General features: G+C 38.4%; 1 protein-coding gene across 1 annotated transcript in view; it reads right to left on the bottom strand.

Annotated features, from left to right (window-relative positions):
- The window catches only part of LOC124233448 (tomoregulin-2-like), a 224,343-nt gene that overhangs the window by 5,591 nt on the left and 203,251 nt on the right, over positions 1 to 15,501 (bottom strand). The window contains exon 8 of the mRNA XM_046650550.1: positions 140 to 263. Coding sequence (XP_046506506.1) covers positions 140 to 263 — 124 coding nt within the window. The remainder of the gene's footprint in view (positions 1 to 139; positions 264 to 15,501) is intronic.

Genomic DNA, 15,501 nt, shown 5'->3' with positions numbered 1-15,501 from the left:
GTGTAGGAGAAGCAGAGAAAAGTTTTGCTGCTGATCACTCATTCAGGCAGAATGCCATCCAACTCTCCGTAAACATCCAGAATTTAGTTTTCACATTTTTACTTTATACATTTTAAAAGCTAAAGGGTGAAAATATTACCTGCAAGATGGCTCCTGCATATTGATAGAATGTTCACACTTTCCGTGCATGCAGAAGCCGTTGTAATGTTCTGGGCAAGGTATGTGGTGTTCTCTGGCACTTTCTTCTAATTTGTTAGCATTCTCTGTGAACATAGATAAAAGCAAGCACCCCTTGTAAATACTTTCTTAGCCTGGTAAGATCAACCAGTACATTAAGAAGCAAAGTACAGTAGGCAAAGATATTTTAAAAGGGCAAGAACTAAAAGGCCATGTTTCAGAAGAAAGAGGGAGACAGCACTGAAAGACAGACGTCGTTACAATTGTGTTTTAGAGATGAAACTGCAAAATTACCCAGGGCTTTTCATGCTTTTATGCAATTTCCTACATCTTTAACAGCCAGTGGTGTTTCTACGAGTTGTCAGAGAGCTTTAATTTTCCTTGTGTAAAGACCATACATTGATCATAAAATAATTCAAGAAGTAATTTCCTATTTTTTGAAATTCAAAGCCCAGCATAATGTCCCTAAAAGTAAATTGCTGCAATACCTTGATACTTGCTCAATGTGGGAGCTTAAAAGTTAAAATACGGCAGCGTTCAATTGTTAAACAGACGTTTTCCAAAACTAAATGCAAATTTCAACAAATGTATTCTTTCAGGCTTTTTTCATCTACTGTGAACATGAATTTTACTAGCATCCATACATTTTCTTATTGCCAAAATAAAGCTATTGAAGGAGCAAATGTTACTTCATAATCACTTATGTAGACACTAACACAGTACATACAGGACGCTATAAGTGTATTCTAATGCATAATATTTGGTCGATGTTAATAATGCTATGTGAAATTTAAACTTATGATAAGGAAAAAACTTATGTTCTAAAATGAACCCTTTCGTCTGTCATTAACAAGTTTCATTTGTTTTCTTATGTTTCTATGAAGATATTAAAATATTTTTTATGATCTTTTTTAGTCTAAATATATTTGCTTCATATTTGTAATGCCATCTCCAAGAGGTCTTTTGATTCTTTATGCTCATTTTATAATATAAAGTTTTGCCTTTTCTGAGTGTCTTCTATAATCTGGGATGTCCTTTAAAATTCCTCTCCAAACACATGAGAAATATAACTTTCTTGACTTCAATCTAAAGATGCTCTTCAACACCACCGTAATTGGTCAGCAGTAACGGAAGACTGAGAATGAATTACTCTTTTAATGAAATAGATTATTTCCAGATAAGGCTACAGTTTTTTATTATTGTGCATCCCTTATCATTTTTACTGGCTGTCACGGATGATGAGCATATTCATCAGGAGAAAAAAACACACTTTTGGTATTACTGAATCAGACAAATGTATTACTTATGTTGAAGCAGAACCGTAACATATTTATATATTTTAAGATCTAGGTGTCATCTGCAAAACATTAAAGCTTGGTAAATTGTTAAATATGTTAAGTGCTTTCTGTGTAGAGATATTTATATACATTGCTATGATGGATAATATTTCAGATTACATATCCAAAGTAATATAGGATTCATCATCAGTATGCTAGAGAAACTGCAAATGGCATTGAAATCATTCATTGGTTCTATATCTGTGTCTTTTTACCAATTTAGGTGATTTTTTGTTTGCATTATACTATTTCTATTTTGCTAATTCCCGTTAAACTGAAGGAATCACTTCCATGGAAAAGACCGAGAATATACAGAACCTTCTCTTTCAGTTTCTCCTGTTCTTCAAAGCTACTTTGGAATTTTGTGGCATAGTCATTTTGGTAACAAACTGCCCCTGCAGTGAGCAAACACAGCAAAACTGAAATGGATAATGTAGGGTGAAATTGCCAATATGGGAATATGTGACCAAAATGGGCCACCACGGTATTTCGATGCACCTCGAGAGGCTTGTGGTCATTCATGAATCCATGGAGAAGGCTGGGCTCATCCTGTGCCAGGGCCAGGGGGCTGCAAGCTAGAGTGGTCAAACCGTGCACCTGCTGGTTAAAGGCACACTTTAGCAGTGGGTTTTGCTGGCCCCACTGTTGATGTAATGAACCAGCACTGATTTTCACTCTTATTTCTGGATCTTCTCCCCATAACAAGCTATTCAACACTTGTATTTAGTGTTCGTTAGTAACCCTTCAGTGCTTCTGGACACCTGCATGCAGGAGAATTTCCTGTAACTTCCCTACATTTCAGCTATAAACTATGATAGTGTTTTTAAAACACATCTTATTAGGGGCTATTTTTTTTCTTTCTGTCAGTTGCAAAAGAAGATAAAGAATTTTCTTAACTCAAAATCTAGCTTTTAGGCTATTTCATTTTTAACTCTGTTCCTCGCTCCATACTGTTTGTTTCTGGATTTGTACCACATCCACAATTATGAACTGAAGTCCAAGGGCAAAATAAGAGCTTGTTTGAGTGAGGTTGTTGTCTTAGTATGATAAGAGCTGTGTATTTTCACCAAGCTCATTCTCCAGACATGGTGATCACATGGGAGGGGAATAGTTTCCATCATAAAATCTGCTAATTAGTTTACTCCATTCCTTATAAGCTTAGGGTGCTCTGTCCATAGGATATTGTCAAATAAGAAAGTAGAGAGATTGGAAATAAATGAGTAGAAGAAATGATTGCTGGGCAAGAAAATGAGGACTCATCAATACATGTCAGCAAATTTATAGTCAATCCAACGAAGTAAACCAGTTGATTGAAAACCTGAATATATAACCACTTCTAGTAATGCAATAGACATATTTAGAAATGAGATTTAAGTATATTAAGAAGAGTAGAGACACAGAAATCTAATATCCCAACCAAATATGTGTATGGACCATAGTGAAGATTTGTGATTCTGATGTTTACGCATAGGGACTCAAGCAACAATAAAGCATTTAAAGATTTAAAATCATATAAGAATGATACTTTGGAAGTCTGTATGTTCTCTCCAGTGGCTGATGATGTAGACAACAATTTCTCTGTCCTCCATTTAAAAAGAGGTTTAATGTAAAGGTTGTGCTCTTTCTTTTGAGAGAGATGCTGATGATGGTAGAAACTCTTCATATCTTTGTTTAAAATCCTCTACCAGTTTCCTGTTCAAATGTTTACAGATGGTTTGTTCTGAAAGAGATCTCGACCCTTTTAAGAAATAATTCCTGGTATAATCTGGGTTATTTGCAGCAGAGCTAACAGGGCTGCATGCCTATTACTAGTCAACACTCCAGTCAAGAGCTATAAAAGCACATTGCTCTAAAGCACAGCTACAGGTATTGTGTCTGTCCTAGTGATTTCAGGAAAAGAGACAGAGAGGGCTGAAGAGAGAGAAGGAATGGTGAATGGCAAGGCCTTACCTCACCATAAGGTAAGTAGAAAGGAAATAGAGCCAGGCAGAGGCGTTCAGAGAGTTAAATCAATAGAGCCAGAGTGGGGTGTATGTGTGTGTGTTTACCATTATTCCTGCCTTCTTCTCCCCAAAAAGCTGGAAATAAGATGTCATTCAGAGAATTAATCTATTAAAGTAACACATCATGGGTCAAGGCAGAAATAAACTATTCGTATATCTGAAGAAAGAATGTTTCCCTTTGGACAAGGGTCAGAGCTTGGCAAAAAGAGCATCTGCAAGTCAAGTTGTGTCACCTATTCAAGTGCTCCCCAGAGTGGTGTGCCTCGAGGAGCCAAGTGAAACTAGGAAACCCAGAGTCCCAGTTGCAGAGATGGATGCACTCGGCTATCAGCGTCTGATGCTGTTAAATATTCACTCAGTCGGCCCATTTCTCTTGTTCTCCTGCTTTGCTCTCTAAACAGTCTTAAGTAATTTCACTTCTATGCAAGCCTCCTCATTGGGAATGGCTTTGACAGTGTCACCTGAATATCATATCCCTCTGACAGTTATCTATTTTGTTTGAGGGAATTGACAGGTTTTGAGTTTCTATGCCCTTTTTTGGGCACAAATCAGCCTTCTTTAGCCCACCCACTTCTGAGATTTTCTATGATCAAATTTCTGCGCCTACAGGCTAGAGGTCCAGACCCTACCCATAATGCACTACAGTCTCAGAGGCTGTTTGGGCATTGGTTGGATGATATTTCTCTGGAGATACCCCTATTTTGCTTTCATCAGGCTTTTCTTTCGAATATAAACAAATCCTCTAGACCACTGATTACCCAGGAAGGTCTGAGAGAAAGTTGGAAAGATCCTAAACTAGAAGTATCATCAAGATTTAGTGGATGTCTTGGAGAGGCGGATTCCTACTACATATTTTTAAGCAACTAGAGTTGTTCAATAGGGGGATGAGTCGTATAGTGAAAGAGTGAGTTTCTGGTGGTGTTAAAAAGGAGCTGTGCTTCCATCGCTCAGATGTTGTAGATTGTTACTTTGTGGTGGATCAGATTATTTCAGACCTCTAGGTTCTTTGAACTCTAATATTTACTTCTATTGCTAATATTTATTATAAGATTATTTTTGATACTCTGGGAAAAATAAGTGGAGAAATAGGGATATTATTCAGATACAGTAGATGAAGGAAATCACTTTGCCTTAATTATTGGGAATTCTACTTTTTCAAAGAGTGTAAAATGTCTTAAATATTTACTATGTCTACAAATCAGACCTAGCATAATGTGATCTTCATTATGTATTGTCTTCCTTGTGGGGAATAATATGTTTTTGGATCAAAATTCAATTTTTTTTTCCTGAGGCTTCTCCCTCTGCTAACATCTGCTGCCAATCTCCCTCTTTTTGTATGTGAGCCACTGCCACAGCATGGCCACTGAGAGACAAGTGGTGTAGGTCTGTGACTGAGAACCACGCCTGGGAACCAAACCTGGGCCACCAAAGTGGAACACACTGAACTTAACCACCAGGCTACCGAAGCTGGCCCTAAATTCAATTTTTAACATCATGCTTTAACATCACAAATTATCTTGACCAGCTCATACTGATAAGTTGTACAGTTTGGTTTATTATCTTTTCAACTGTCTTTTCCTGTGGGCACACAAAAGGTGCCACACTTTTCCAGCAAACTAAAAATTTCCACTTTGAATGTATTTCTATAACACTTCTATTTTTTTATGTTTAATAACAGTACAAAGAAACCCAGCACTGGGGGGTTCATACTTGCACACCTGTGGTGATCACTTGATTTTACCCTTCAACTACTACTGCCATATCTCCAAAGCAATTTGGAAATAATCTTATTTAACCAACTAGGAAAAAACCTACCTTTCTTTCTATTATATTTATATTGTGCCTGGGACAGAAATAAATTCTGAATTTAGAAGTAAAGTCATGATTGTCCCTGTTGTTGATTAGAGCTGGTTTCAAAGAATATATATAATTCTTCTGATTCCCTCTCCTTATCTTATCGAGTATGAACATGTGAGGTGGTAGCAAAGCCTCATATCTAGCTTGAATTGCAATCGAAGTTTTTTAAAGACCGGAAAAGCATCCTATTGAACGGGTTCTGAATGTAATGCAATATGTGTTCTCACAACTGAACCAGTTCCATAAGAGCCTCACCTGCTGTTATAGTTTCTTCGAGGCACAGATGAGCAGATGAGAAGAGTCTCTCCTTTTTTAAGCCTCTAGGACAGAGACTCAAATGAGAATGCTAGATAAAAGTGACAGCCTAGTGCAAGGGACATGGAGGCGTTTAAGGACACAGTTGATTCTCAAGTTTTGTAAAGAGCAGAGACCCAGTCACAACATTCCTAGTTATTTAAGCTCTGTTAAGATTTAGAAAGATAACTTCAAAACAGAGACCAAGTCCTTCAAATGCTACAAATTCAACATTTTTTCTGCAAGTTGAACATTATCCTATTTTTTCAGAAGAGCAATTAAAACTATGTGGACCCAAAATTTTGCCAATTAGGCAGTGGTATGGGTTGGGAGCAGGATGGATGGGGATGGAGAGAAATTCTTTCTTATCTCACCATTGATCAGGCACTAATATAAAATGTGAAATGTGATTATTCATCTCACCACTTGCGTGCATAAATATTTTTATTGGACATAAAATTAAAATAAACTGGAAGAAAACTAATTTTCATGTTACTACATTCTCAGGCAGGGCCCTAATGATATTCAAGAATTGCCTGAATTTAAATTGAAAAAAGTACCAGCATCCGAAATAGCTATAGTAATCTGGGGACCGGAGTGATGGAAATGAAACAATACTGGATGATTATTTACATGGGCTTTTGTTATCTCAGTTTCTACTGGTAATATATTTACATAGATAAAGCCGAGAAATCTGTGAAATCTTGGGAGAGAAACTTGTATGTAACACTTTAACTTACAAAATCCAAATACAATTATTATAATTCAAGGATTTGGCATAACAAGGCTCACACAGATTTAGCTAGAAATTCTAGACTCCCAACAAATAAAGAAAATATTCTTTTCTGTTTATTATTAAAAGCCAAATAAGCAGATCTTCAGCCTTTTGCTCTATCCTCTGACTTAGAACCGCCCTGCCTGGCTTGAGATGGCAGAGCCCTCAAGAGTAAAGAGAGCAAGCTACTGGGAGAAACTGTACTCTTCCTCAAATGGTCCTTTTTGAACTTCACCATTCAGTCAAGAGCCTATTAACTCTCAGCAAGTGAGTAACTCCTATAGGTTTAGAGGATTTAGCTTGAAGACCTTTTAAAAATATAGTATTTTATGGAACTTTAGAGTCTTTGACAACACTTCGTAAATATCAGGCCTTGGGAAGAGGTAGGGAGTCTCGAGCTGGAGTTGCCTTAAGCTTATCTGTGGCAATTTGCTGCCGCTCTCCCCACTGAGCTCTGGCTGCAGCAGCCTTTCTCACTTGAAAGCTACTCTTCAAAGGCAAAGTTTACTATAAACCTTAGAGAAAGAAAAAAATTATGGGAAGCCATTTTATGCCAAGGATATTCCGCTCCCCTTCTTTCTTTTGTCTTGCACTAAATTTATGCATTTCTGGCCAAATTTCTTTGATTAGTGGCTAATCTGGGCATATTTTCTCAGTGAGCTTCTTTGGTGGCAGTACTGAAAATGACGACCAAGTGACGAGAGTCCAGGTTCTGTCCACTTTCACCTTCTGGGCTATGTCAAGCTCTTTTCCCCTCCACAGGCTGCATATGCAGAAATGGATAAACTGTTCAGATAAACCTTCTCAGGTGACCGATTTGTTTTCCTCTGTGATCCTGAAGTTACTAGTCAGCAGAGAGTGTGGGGGATTTACACTGGAGCATAGGCTGGAGCAAACACAGTAGAAACATCGGTTTTAATAATGTGGACAGGACAAAAAACGTGACTTTCAGTCATTTGTTATACATGTATTTCTTGAGTACCCTCCTTGTGTCTGTCACTGTGCTGTGGACTGTGTATGAGACACTGTTTATCTATTGGTTGTTTCCCATGATTTTGCTTGTTGTCTTCTAAACCCTCCCAAGGAAACAGATTCTCAAGACATAATAATAGTAAACATATCTACAATTACTTGCGAATCTACAACATGCCCTTCAAGGTAGATTTATAAAAATCCCATTTTGTATAACTGAGGAAACTTAAGTTCACACAGGTTTAATTACCTGTCTTAGAAATATACACAATTGATAAGTAGAACTGGGTCAAACCCAGGGCTCTTTGCAGTGTAACAGGCAGACCACACAGTTAAGAACTTATCAAAACACAAGACAACATCTGGCCTCCATTTCTTACTTATTATTTGCCCTTTATGATGCCTGGCTCTTTAACCCACCTGGATCCTACCGCTGCTCTGAAACCAATTCTTTTCTTTTTTCTTCCTTCTCCCCTTGGGAGAGATATCTTGTCTAAGGCCAAGCCATCATGAATCTCAACCTCTCCATCCTCCTCAAGGGCTCTCTCCATCAATTACCTCCTTTCTCTCCTGTAGCTTCACCTCTTCTTCATTCTTTGCTTCCTGCCATCAGCATTTAAACATTTTGTGTGTGTTCCTTCTTAAAATAAAAGTTTATAGACCACTCTCAATCCATGTCCCTTGATGGACTTCTTGTCTCCTTTCTCCTCTTTACACTTAAACTTCTTAAAAGTGTTGTCTCCTCTTCTGTTCTTCACTTCCTGCACTAACTCCCATTCACTCTTTAACCCACCACTCTCTGGCCACCCCTTCAGAGAAACTGCTAAGACCAAGCTCAATCAACAACATCTTTGTTGCTAAAACGAGTATCTCTTCTCAGACATCAACTGTCAACCGTCCCAATCTCAGTAACTGATACTGCTGACCACTTCCTTCTTTGTGAAGTCTTCTCTTCCCTTGGTTTCCAGATCACTGACCTCTTGTTTTTTCAGTTGTTCCTTCATAGTCTATTTTGTAGGCTCTTGGTTTGCAACTGATTCTTTAAGAGTGAATGCTTTCCTAAAATTCTTTTCTTTTTATACTTTAAATATTCCCCCTGAGGGACGTCGTACTCACTCAATGCTTCTACTGTCACCTAAATGCCTCTGATTTCCAAATTTGGATTAGCCAACACAGATCACGTTTTTATAGGTGATGACACTTTCATAGAGTTTCATATCCACATATCAAAGTGCGTAGGATCTCTCAGACACCTCAAACTCATCAGCCTCTTCTCCCACTTCCTTCCCCTTCTTATCCCAGGCATATTCATCTACTCATTGACCCAAATCAGAAATCTCGGTTTCGCTTTCAAATTGTGATTGAGTAAATCATCAATCCTATAATTTCTACTTAAGTATCTACCCAATTTTTTCATTTTCTGCATTTCTACTGCTACTCCCTGAGATCAGACCATCACTGTCTCTCAGCTAGTCGCCAATCTTGCCTCTCCAAATCGATTTTCCACACTAGAGCCAGAGTAATCTTTCTAAAAGAAAAATATGAGTGCATGATGGCACTGATTAAAACCCCAAAAGAAACAATTCTTGTTATTCCTTATTATTCCGCCAATGAATTAAATTTTTAAATCACTTAGAAGGCCATTCAGAATCTGGTCCCAGCTTCTCCATTCTCACTTCTTGTAATTCTCTGGTATCCTCCTACACTCATCAAATGAAATTTCTCTCTGCCCTCTAGGACTTTCCATATGCCATTCTCTTTGTCTGGTATGCTCATTACCCCTCTTTGTATCATCTACCCAACTCCTACTCATCATCAGGTCTCATCACTGACATTACTTCCTCTAAGAAGCTTCTGTAATGTTCTCCCTGCCCACTCAGTCTGGGCTTACGGCCTCTCTTACTTAAAACCACTCCTCTCTCCTAGCACTTTTCACTCCAAATATTCTTTGTTGTTTATTTGTCTGTGTGACACAGTAGTTCATAAACTCTTTGTTAAAGGCAAGTATTAGATCTGCCTTATTTATTTATTTGCTGTTGTTGTCTCTGCACCTAGCACAGACCATAGCACAGAAAGGATAATGAACATGTAGTTTTTTAAATAAAAGAAGGTTTCCCCACTGACACAGTTGCCCAGCCTGGAGAAGCTGCAGAACAATATCCAGAAGTTATACCAGTAGAAAAAGGATCTTAACATTGTGTCATGGAAACAGCTTTTTGTCACGTGAGGGTGGCATCAGAAAATAACCTAAAGGAGAGCGAGAAGTGCCTATGAAACAATGTCTGCTGTGGGGGCTACAGACCCTGCAGAAAAGGACCCAGAGAAAGGGACGTGGTTCTTTCTTTCTACAGCTTCTGGTGGGGCTCATGGAGAAATGTGATCATCTAGTTTTTAAAATAATATCCTCTCTGTGAACTAAGGAGGTGTGATTATAAAGCAATGATATATAATCACCTTCACTTAAAGAATGAAGAGTATGGGAAATTTAGTTCTTCTGGGTGGAAAAACTGGTATCAGCGTGCATGTCATACCTCAAAAATCACACTGGAACCACGTAAAGGCAATTCTGAATGCACAGATTCTCATTTGGCCATTCACACTGTGCCTACAGTATCGTCCGGAAGTGAGAAATGCTGGTTGAAATTTTTTAGGACAAGAAGGAAGGAAACTTTTATCAAAAAAACAAACAGAACACAGGCAAATGCATTTCAAAATAGAAACTAGGATAAGTTAATAAAACATTTTCCTTACTTGTCTGCTTCTGAATGCAACTATGCATTTATTCTCATACTTAAAAATAATAGATGATAAACTCCAAAACTATGGTGCAGATACACCTGAGGACACTGCAATGAGGAAGGCTAGTGACGAGCTTGGTTTTCTGCAAGTGCACTCTAAAAAGAAGCAGAGAGCTTTTTAGTTTCCTCAACCAAGGAACAAAGGGATAGCTTTTACTCTTCAATAGACTTTTGTGAACAGAATCTCAAAGTGCTTAAGAAAAGACACTAGGAATAATGTAAAATTCTCTATGGAAACAGGTTTAAAACTGGACTTCTTTTCTGGAAAAAATAAAAAGAAATAAGTTCCATAAAATTTGTGGTAAAAGCATGTCCAATAGCTAGAAATATTATATAATGTTTAAGTGGAATGTTTGATTCTAAATATTAATAACCTGCCTAACCTAGAAATTGTAGACAGCCTTTGTCCAGCATATTATGCAATGCTAGATACCTGAATAACATTTCTAGGTACAGAACCTTAGCATTTGGATGTTACAGGATTTTAGAAGACGTTCTTGATGCTCTGACACCCTCACAGAAGTGTGTGTATATGTGTATCAGTTTTGTATAAACACAATTCTACTATGACCTCTTACAAGTGGCAACATTTAATGAGGTACATGAGTGGGTTTAGTATCCTAGAATTTCTCTTTTAAGGGCAATGCTGCTCGTTCTAGTGCAGACCACTTAAAGTGCTTGCCAAAAACAGATTTCTAGGCCTTGGTCCTGATCAACTGAATCAGAATCACCAGCTGAGGGGCCTGAAGTCTGTCTTTTTTGAGGTGTGTGTGGGGAAGACAAGCCCTGAGCTAACATCCATTGCCAATCTTTCTCTTATTGCTTGAGGAAGGTTGTCGCTGTGCTAACATCTGTGGCAATCTCCATTTTGTATGTGGGATGCTGCCGCTGGATGGCTCGATGAGTGGTGTGTGTGTCTGCTCCTGGGATCCGAACCAGCGAACCTCAGGGCACCGAAGCAGACCATGGGAACTTAACCACTAAATCTCTGGGCCAGCCCTGAAGTCTGTCTTTTTAAAAAGTACCCCTAGGGATTCTCATGCTCAGATGATTTGGAACACGATACTGCTGACCCCACCTAGCCCCTTCTCCTCATCTCTCTGTCTCTGGCCATCTGATGCTAGGTTCCCCTGCTTCCCGGTTCCTGCTTCCTTCCCCTGGTAACTACCCTCAAGCTGCCCCACCTTTCTGGTCCCAGGTCTGCTCAGCTACTCCTCTGTAAAGTACCTATCTCAGCAGCTGTTCCACGTCCATGAGTGTGTGAGCAGTGGTTGGCTCAAAGCTGCTCTTCACACACCCACCTTGGATGTGGTGAGAATCATCAGGGACCTTCAGCTCATGAAATCTTCCTTGACCTTGGCAGTCAGCCTGAACAATTCATTTCCTTTTAGAACATCTTTGCCTCTTTTGAGAACACAACACTCAAAGAATAGGCCATGTGCCTGTATCTGGGAGAGATTTCTAAATGTTGTCAAATCTCAGGTATCTTGAGACTAACTTTTTCAAACCTCTAGGCTTCCTTCATGGCTCTGTTAGATAACTAACAGAATAGCAACAAGAACTCCCGGTGTGGAAGCCAATGAGCATTCTCTTGAGTATACGAACAAATAACACAGCTGGGAAAAGGTGCAGATTATACCCTTTAGGACTGGCACAATTTTCAAAAGGGAATAAAGGCGCATTGGTCCATTGGTGATATCTTTATAAGTTCAGCTAGTCTGTAGAAAAGAGAAAGTCAAAAGAGAAGTGATGGGGGCAGGAAAGAAGACACATAGAAAGAGGGAATAAACGGAAGCAAAATCACCACTTGTGGCAGGGTGGCAACTGGGAGAGTTGAGGCCACAACAAATAGGAGGTGTTGACAGCACAAGAGAAGGGGCAGCAGAGGAGGGACATTTCTCAGTTTCATGGAGAAGGACAAACAGCCATCTGTGCTTCTAAATTTCAGGCCTTAAGGACAGAGGACATGTGCTTTAGACCAGAGTTTCCCAAGGTGACCTCTGTCAATGCCTTGCTGCTTCTGGAGCAGGCTGCATGGGAAAAAGGGGTTCTATAGTCAAACAAGTTTGGGAAAGGGCGAACTAAAAAAAGTTATATGGGTGTCTTTACTGCTGGTTTTCTGATTCTTTAAAAGGCTAACCTGCATTGTGAGATACTAAGAAAGGACACATATTATGGAGTATTCCTAAACTCATTTGTCTACGGAACCTCCCTCTTCTTTTTGGGATTATTTTGTGGGACTATTCCTCTAAACTCCATTCTGGGAAACATTGCATTAGACCACAGCATCTCCAAATTGTTCACATCACCACACACGTAGAAAATGATAATATTTGCTTTTAGGTAAAAGGAGGAGACAGCCAGGGGGCTCTAACCACCCAAGCCACCTAAGGGCTCAGGTGGATCGATGAGTGAACATACGTGTTACCCATTCATGGCACAGAAGAAAGCTTTGCACTAGATTGTACTTTCCTTTTAGGGCAGAGACCGTGTATTGTTTACCGTAATATCTCCAGCGTGTAGAACAGGGACTAGCACAAAGTGGGTGTTCAATAAGTGGCATGGATAAATGAATGAATATTACAGGCATAGGCAATATATTTGGTAGTCACGTGTACCTTGGTGTAGTGGTTTTCAAAAGATTAGTGCCTATTAGTTGTTTGCATCAAACAACCAGCTGAACTTCAGTGATGTGCCCTTAAAGGCACAGACAATCCTTACCTTAAGTGACAAGATAAGGTATAACACGGCAGAGAACTCTAATCTACTCAATGGAATGTATATTTTCAGTATGACAGGACTAGATGCACAAGTAAAAGCCATATTTGCTATACACTTTAGTCTTCTTCCATGAAAGGCAAAAGGCTGGAGGGCAAAAATGTGTTGCTAACTACAAAAGACAAGAAAGATATCTATAAAGGACTTGAAAGTGCAAGTATAGGTAATTGATGTGTTTGCACATTTCTCCTGTATGATGTCATGGCCAAAAAGAGGCAGTTAGAGAATTTACAGTGCAGATTTGGATTCATTTACGGATTTGGAGTACTGCCATATGTTGGTACCTGACCCAATTAATGTAAAGGATTTTCAGTGAAAGGGTTGGAAGTTATACCATCTCTTTTAATATTCCATGATAAGACAAAATAATTCTAAGAAACAAATGTGCTATGTGCTATGAGTATTTCTGAAAGTTTGTTTGACATTTCAAATTAGCATTCCAGATAAAATTGACAATAAAAAAGCCATGGAATTAACACTAAGACAGAATTTTGTAGTTTTGACTAAGAAGTAATTTCTGAACACAGCATAGCCCCTGAGCAGTTTATTGGCGTAGAGAAGTTATTCTGTTTTGATGATATTTCTCAATTATATCTTGGTACATGTCTGTGGCTCAAGTGTCTTTGTGTTTAAGCAGAATAAGACTGTTATTGATGGTTGTATTACTTCTTTAAATAAAACTTTTAATGATGTGTTAATCTGTCATAGATTTCCATGTGGTGTCTCCATTTAACCTGCTACAGAGACATGATAATACCAGCGAATGAGTCTTTTTCAAGACCAGATTACACTTTTTTTTATTATCAGTAAAACTGTACGTGTAAGTGATTATCTGGTAAAATAACAACCAAATATTTTATTTGTTACTGTACCGGGTTGAATAGCGTCCCTTCAAAACTCACGTCAACCCGGAACCTCAGAATGTGACTGTATTTGGAAATAAGTAATTAGTTCAAATGCGCTCATACTGGATTAAAGTGGGCCCTAACTCCAGTGACTGGTGTTCTTATTAGAAGGACACGTGAAGACACACAAGTAGAAGGTCAAGTGAAGACGGAGGCAGAGATTGGAGCTGTGCTGCTGCAAGCCAAGAATGCAGGAGCCACCAGAAGCCGCAAGAGGAAAGGAAGGATTTTCCTTTTGAGCCTTTGGAGGGAGTGTGGCCCTGCTGTCACCCTAATTTCAGACGCTTAGCCTCCAGAACTGTGAGATGCTAAGTTTCTGCTGTTTTAAGTCACCCGCTTTCTGCCAATGTGCTTGGCAGCCTTGCAAACTAATACAGTTACCATTTAGCAACCAAACTCTTACATTGATGAAATATACCTTTTACTAGCCCATATGGAATCAACGAAAATGACCTGAAGGATTGGTTTCAGCTAATGTGTGACCTGGACAGTCTTGGTTTACATTTATTTTCCTAGTGTAATTATTAATAGTGATTTTTCACTCCTAAAAGTTTTCTAGTTTGGATGATAAATTATATGACCACCTTAGGTTAAGCTTATGTTGAAATATCTGTGGTTCCTTGCATTTGCAACACAAAAATTATGTTTTGAAGGTGCTGATGTGTCAAAGGATGCTAACAACCACAGTAAAGAAGAATTTTTGAGACGATAAGAAAACTTTACGGAAAGGGCTGCATTCGTTTTTGATTCATTAATTCGTCTTATAGGAAAGGCAGTTACTTTACATGTTCATTTTGTCATATAACAGATGATGCTGCATTTCATCTTTATTAGAAAGAAGCAAATGACCAAGAAGCAAAGTGACGTTAATAACCTTTTCAACAAAAAGATTCCAGGTCACATCTGAGGCATGATTTCTACCTTATCTCTATCTACATTTTCAGAATGTCTGAATAACTGATTTTCTTATGCAATTCTGACTCATTAAGAAAATGCTAGATTTTATTTAGCATCTTTTATTTAAGAAGGATGGATGTTTAGGGTACTCCATTATGAAAATTTGAACATTAAATGTTCTTGTATTTGAAATGTTATCCTTTGGTTAAGCGCAAATCTTTTTAATCTGGGACAATTCTTTCCCTAAGTATTCTAAATAGCTATGAGTTCACTCTCTCTTTCTTTTTTTTCTTTCCAGTTTTGAACAAATTGATTTATTTCTGGCACTTCCTTAATTTCTAGTCAGTGATACCCCTGAGTGTAAAAAACTGCTCTAGAAATAGTGAAGGATGAGGTGTAGGTCTTAACAGTTTCCACTTGGACAACATTTAGGGCTTGGAATTAGTTATTAACTAAATGGTACTTTGTGGTCTCGTAGTGTTAGTTTACCTTTTAACAGGTCTAACACACTCTCAGTATATAATTTACACTCTCCAAGTACACAGTTAACCACTCAAGAAGTCAATAGGGGTTATAAGACGTGTACAAATTTGAATTTGGAGAGAGGCAAACACCTATTTTATCCATTAGATATAAAACAGCTGACATTTAGAATTGGGGCTTACAGGGAACCATTTATTTTGAAATAGAAAAAGCACAAAATGGCTA

This window comes from Equus quagga, unplaced genomic scaffold, assembly GCF_021613505.1.
Source record: "Equus quagga isolate Etosha38 unplaced genomic scaffold, UCLA_HA_Equagga_1.0 203_RagTag, whole genome shotgun sequence".
NCBI classification, from domain to species: Eukaryota; Metazoa; Chordata; class Mammalia; order Perissodactyla; family Equidae; genus Equus; species Equus quagga.
Note: the sequence above shows the minus strand (reverse complement) of the source record. Positions and strands in the feature narration are given on the sequence as shown.